The sequence below is a fragment of the Procambarus clarkii genome, chromosome 24, assembly GCF_040958095.1.
Source record: "Procambarus clarkii isolate CNS0578487 chromosome 24, FALCON_Pclarkii_2.0, whole genome shotgun sequence".
Classification (NCBI taxonomy): Eukaryota; Metazoa; Arthropoda; class Malacostraca; order Decapoda; family Cambaridae; genus Procambarus; species Procambarus clarkii.
In genome coordinates, this window is record NC_091173.1 from 43,649,815 (window position 1) to 43,655,814 (window position 6,000).

The 6,000-nt window shown below is 44.7% G+C and overlaps 3 protein-coding genes across 3 annotated transcripts; all 3 read right to left on the minus strand.

Moving 5' to 3' along the window:
• Positions 1–2,875: 2,875 nt before the first annotated feature.
• LOC138368078 (uro-adherence factor A-like) lies at positions 2,876–3,295 on the minus strand. The gene has a single exon (XM_069330376.1). The coding sequence runs from the start codon at positions 3,293–3,295 to the stop codon at positions 2,876–2,878; it is 420 nt and encodes a 139-aa protein (XP_069186477.1).
• Positions 3,296–3,919: 624 nt separating this feature from the next.
• Positions 3,920–4,591, minus strand: LOC138368079 (uncharacterized). The gene is made up of 2 exons (XM_069330377.1): positions 4,432–4,591; positions 3,920–4,164 (listed from the first exon to the last, which is right to left on the minus strand). The coding sequence occupies exons 1-2, from the start codon at positions 4,589–4,591 to the stop codon at positions 3,920–3,922; spliced, it is 405 nt and encodes a 134-aa protein (XP_069186478.1).
• Positions 4,592–4,600: 9 nt separating this feature from the next.
• Positions 4,601–5,599, minus strand: LOC138368080 (major royal jelly protein 5-like). The gene is made up of 3 exons (XM_069330378.1): positions 5,440–5,599; positions 4,864–5,100; positions 4,601–4,812 (listed from the first exon to the last, which is right to left on the minus strand). The coding sequence occupies exons 1-3, from the start codon at positions 5,597–5,599 to the stop codon at positions 4,601–4,603; spliced, it is 609 nt and encodes a 202-aa protein (XP_069186479.1).
• Positions 5,600–6,000: the final 401 nt, after the last annotated feature.

Here is a 6,000-nt window from a genome sequence, read left to right on the forward strand (position 1 = left end):
GTACTATCTGGCTTGTTCACGTGTTCTGTTCACCACATACAATCTGGCTTGTTCATATGTTCTGCTCGCCACATACTATCATGCTTGTCCAAGTGTTCTGCTCCCCATGTACTATCTGGCTTGTTCATGTGTTCTGCTAGCTACGTACTATCTGGCTTGTTCATGTGTTCTGCTCGTAACGTACTCTCTGGCTTGCTCATGGGTTCTGCTCGCTACTTACTATCTGGCTTGTTTGTGTGCTCTGCTCGCCACGTACTGTCTGGCTTGTTAATGTTTTCTGCTCGCTATGTACTAACTGGCTTGTTGATGGGTTCTGCTCACCACGTACTCTCTGACCTGTTCATGGTTTCTGCTCGCCATGTACTATCTGGTTTGTTCATGTGTTCTGCTCTCCACGTACTATCTGGCTGGTTCATGTGTTCTGTTTACCATGTACTTTCTGGCTTGTTCATGTGTTCTGCTCGACACATACTATCTGGCTTGTCCATGTGTTCTGCTCGCCACATGCTATCTTGCTTTTCCAAGTGCTCTGCTTCCCTCGTACTCTCTGGCTTGTTGATGTGTTCTACTCGCCACATAATATCTGGTTTGTTCATGTGTTCTGCTTGCCACATACTATCTGCCTTGTTCATGTGTTCTGTTCACCATGTACTATCTAGCTTTTTCATGTGTTCTGTTTTCCATATACTATCTGGCTTGTTCGTGTGTTCTGCTCGCCACGTACTATCTGACTTGTTCATGTGTTTTGCTCGCCACGTACTATCTGGCTTGTTCATGTGTTCTGTTCGCTATGTATTGTCTGGCTTGTTAGTGTTTTCTGCTTGCCACATACTAACTAGCTTGTTGATGTGTTCTGGTCGCCAGGTACTATCTTGCTTGTTCATGTGTTCTGCTCGCCACTTATAGTCTGGCTTGTTCGTGTGTGTTCTGCTCGCCACGTGCTAACTGGCTTATTGATGTGTTCTGTGCGCCATGTACTATCTGGCTTGTTGATGAGTTCTGTTTGCCACATACTATCTGGCTTGTTCATGTGTTCTGCTCGCCAGGTACTATCTGACTTGTTCATGTTTTCTGCTCGCCACGTACTATCTGGTTTGTTCATGTGTTCTGTTCACCACGTACTATCTGGCTTGTTGATGTGTTCTCCTTGCCACGTACGATCTGGCTTGTCCATATGTTCTGCTTGCCACATACTATCTTGCGTGTCCAAGTGTTCTGCTCCCCACGTACTATCTGGCTTGTTGATGTGTTCTGGTAGCCACGTACTATCTGGCTTGTTCATGTGTTCTGCTCGCCAGGTACTATCTGACTTGTTCATGTTTTGTGCTTTCACATACTATCTGGTTTGTTCATGTGTTCTGCTCGCCACGTACTATCTGGTTTGTTCATGTGTTCAGTTCACCAGATACTCTCTGGCTTGTTCATATGTTCTGCTCGCCACATACTATCTGCCTTGTCCATGTGTTCTGCTCGCCACATACTATCTTGCTTGTCCAAGTGTTCTGCTCCCTACATACTATGTAGCTTGTTGATGTGTTCTGCTAGCTACGTACTATCTGGCTTGTTCATGAGTTCTGCTCGCCAGGTACTAGCTGACTTGTTCATGTTTTCTGCTCGCCACGTACTATCTACTATGTTCATGTGTTCTGCTCGCCACGTACTATCTGGCTTGTTCACGTGTTCTGTTCACCACATACAATCTGGCCTGTTCATATGTTCTGCTCGCCACATACTATCATGCTTGTCCAAGTGTTCTGCTCCCCATGTACTATCTGGCTTGTTCATGTGTTCTGCTAGCTACGTACTATCTGGCTTGTTCATGTGTTCTGCTCGTAACGTACTCTCTTGCTTGTTCATGGGTTCTGCTCGCTACTTACTATCTGGCTTGTTTGTGTGTTCTGCTCGCCACGTACTGTCTGGCTTGTTAATGTTTTCTGCTCGATATGTACTAACTGGCTTGTTGATGGGTTCCTCTCACCACGTACTCTCTGACCTGTTCATGGTTTCTGCTCGCCATGGACTATCTGGTTTGTTCATGTGTTCTGCTCTCCACGTACTATCTGGCTGGTTCATGTGTTCTGTTCACCATGTACTTTCTGGCTTGTTCATGTGTTCTGCTCGACACATACTATCTGGCTTGTCTGTGTGTTCTGCTCGCCACATGCTATCTTGCTTTTCCAAGTGCTCTGCTTCTCTCGTACTATCTGGCTTGTTGATGTGTTCTACTCACCACATACTATCTGGTTTGTTCATGTGTTCTGCTTGCCACATACTCTCTGCCTTGTTCATGTGTTCTGTTCACCATGTACTATCTAGCTTTTTCATGTGTTCTGTTTTCCACATACTATCTGGCTTGTTCATGTGTTCTGCTCGCCACGTACTATCTGGCTTGTTGATGTGTTCTACTCGCCACATACTATCTGGTTTGTTCATGTGTTCTGCTTGCCACATACTATCTGCCTTGTTCATGTGTTCTGTTCACCATGTACTATCTAGCTTTTTCATGTGTTCTGTTTTCCACATACTATCTTGCTTGTTCATGTGTTCTGCTCGCCACGTACTATCTGACTTGTTCATGTGTTCTGCTTGCCATGTACTATTTGGCTTGTTCATGTGTTCTGCTCGCCACGTACTATCTGGCTTGCTCATGTGTTCTGCTTGCCATGTACTTCTGGCTTCTTCGTGTGTTCTGTTTGCCACATTCTGTCTGGCTTCTTCATGTATGCTGCTTCCACTTACTGTCTGGCTTGTTCATGTGTTCTGCTCGCCACGTACTATCTAGTTTGTTCATGTGATCTGCTCGTTATGTACTATGAAGCTTCTTCATGTGTTCTGCTCGCCTCATACTATCTGGCTTGTTCATGTGTTCTGCTCGCTACATACTGTCTGGCTTGTTCATGTGCCCTGCTTGCCACGTACTAACTTGCTTGTTGATGTGTTCTGCTCGCCACATAATATCTGGCTTGTTGATGTGTTCTGTTCGCCACGTACTTTCTGGCTTGTTCATATATTCTGCTTGCCACACACTGTCTGGCTTGTTCTCGTGTTCTGCTTGTAACATAGTAAATGGTTTGTTGATGTGTTCTGCTCGCCACATACCATCTAGCTTGTTAATGTGTTTTGTTCCCCACATACTACCTGGGTTGGTCATGTGTTCTGTTCCCCTCATACTATCTGGCTTGTTCATGTGTTCTGCTTGCCACGTACTATCTTTCTTGTTCATGTGTTCTGCTCGCCATGTACTATCTGGCTTGTTAAGGTGATCTGCTCTCAAAGTACTGTCTGGCTTATTCATGTGTTCTACTCGCTATGTACTAACTGGCTTGTTGATGTGTTCTTCTCACCAAATACTATCTGGCTTTTTGATGTGTTCTGTTCACCACGTATTATCTGGCTTTTTGATATGTTCTGTTCACCACGTACTATCTGGCTTGTTCATGTGTTCTGCTCGCCACATATTATTTGGCTTTCTCATATGTTCTGTTCGCCACATATTATCTGGCTTTTTCATTTGTTCTGCTCACTACGTACTATCTGGCTTGCTCATATGGTCTGTGCTCCACATATTTTCTGGCTTGTTCGTGTGTTTTGCTCGCCAGGTACTATCTGGCTTGCTGATATGGTCTGTTCGCCAGGTAATATCTGGCTTGTTCATGTGTTCTGCTCGCAACGTACTTTCTGGCTTGTTCATGTGTTCTGCTCGCCAAGTACTATCAGGCTTGTTTATGTGTTCTGCTCGCCACGTACTATATCGCTTGTTCAAGTGTTCTGCTTGCCACATACTATCTGGATTGTTCATGAGTTCTGCTCACCACGTTTTATCTGGCTTGTCCAAGTGTTCTGCTCGCCACTTACTAGCTGGCTTGTTGATGTGTTCTGCTAGTCACGAACTATCTGGCTTGTTCATGTGTTTTACTCGCTACATACTATTTGGCTTGTTCATGTGTTCTGCTCGCAATGTACCATCTGGCTTGTAAAAGTGTTCTGCTCCCCACGTACTATCTGGCTTGTTGATGTGTTCTGCTAGCCACGTTCTATCTGGCTTGTTCATGTGTTCTGCTCGCCAGGTACTATCTGACTTGTTTATGTTTTCTGCTCGCCATGTACTATCTGGTTTGTTCATCTGTTCTTCTCGCCACATACTATCTGGCTTGTTCATGTGTTCTGTTCACCACGTACTTTCTGGCATGTTCATGCGTTCTGCTCGCCACGTACTATCTGGCTTGTTCATGTTTTCTGCTTGCCATGTACTATCTGGTTTGTTTGTGTGCTCTGCTCGCCACGTACTGTCTGGCTTGTCCATATTTTCTGTTTGCTATGTACTTACTGGCTTGTTGATGTGTTCTGCTCGCCACATACTATCTGACATGTTGGTGTGTCCTGTTCGCGATGTAATATCTGGTTTGTTCATGTGTTCTGCTCACCACGTACTATCTGGCTTGCTCATATGCTCTGCTCGCCACATACTTTCTGGCTTGTTCATGTGATCTGCTCGCCAAGTACTATCAGGCTTGTTTATGTGTTCAGCTTGCCACGTACTATATCGTTTGTTCAAGTGTTCTGCTTGCCACGTACTATCTGGCTTGTTCATGTGTTTTGCTCACCACGTTTTATCTGGCTTGTCCAAGTGTTCTGCATGCCATGTACTAGCTGGCTTGTTGATTTGTTCTGCTAGTAATGAACTATCTGGCTTGTTCATGTGTTCTGCTCGCCACATACTATCTGGCTTGTTGATGTGTTCTGCTCGCCACGTACTATCTGGTTTGTTCATGTGTTCTGCTTGCCACGTACTATCTGGCTTGTTTATGTGTTCTGCTCACCACATACTATCTGGCTTGTTCATGTGTTCTGCTCGCCACATACTATCTGGCTTGTCCATGTGTTCTCCTCGCCACGTACTATCTTGCTTGTCCAAGTGTTCTGCTCCCCACATACTATCTGGCTTGTTGTTGTGTTCTGCTAGCCAATTACTATCTGGCTTGTTCATGTGTTCTGCTCGCCAGGTACTATCTGACTTGTTTATGTTTTCTGCTCGCCATGTACTATCTGGTTTGTTCATCTGTTCTTCTCGCCACATACTATCTGGCTTGTTCATGTGTTCTGTTCACCACGTACTTTCTGGCATGTTCATGCGTTCTGCTCGCCACGTACTATCTGGCTTGTTCATGTGTTCTGCTCGCCACTTACTATCTGGCAGATTCGTGTGTTCTGCTCGCCACGTACTGTCTGGCTTGTTCATGTTTTCTGCTCGCTATGTACTAACTGGCATGTTGATGTGTTCTGCTCGCAATGTACGGTCTGGCATGTTGGTGTGTTCTGCTCGCCTCATACTATATGGCTTGTTTGTGTGTTCTATTCGCCACATACTATCTAGCTTGTTCATGTGTTCTGCTCGCCACGTACTATCTGGCTTGTTCATGTGTTCATCTCGCTACGTACTATATGGCTTGTTCATGTGTTCTGCTCGCCACGTACTTTCTGGCTTGTTGAAGTGTTCTGCTCGCCTCATACTATATGGCTTGTTTGTGTGTTCTATTCGCCACATACTATCTAGCTTGTTCATGTGTTCTGCTCGCCACGTACTATCTGGATTGCTCATATGTTCTGCTCGCTACGTATTATCTGGCTTCTTTGTGTGTTCCACTCGCCACATATTCTCCCTCTTATGATGTGCTCTTGTTTTCAAGATGAGATCTTTGTGGTTAATATCTCATGATATAAATAGTTCCTATTGCTTTGTAGTCATCAAAGCAACGTCTCACTTCCACGACCAAACAGTTTCTGTCACTACTTGCCTGACTTTTTTGTCTTCTCGTGTTCGGAGATGGGTACAACCTGCTTGTTTCCTATGAAGAGTAGGGAAGTTGATATGATTGAGTGATCCGTGTAGTGCTTGATATATCTAATGAAATAATGCTACTCTGTTCAGTTGTATGTGAATTATAGAAGATCTGTTTTCCTACATACACACACACTCACTAAGACACACACATGCACAAA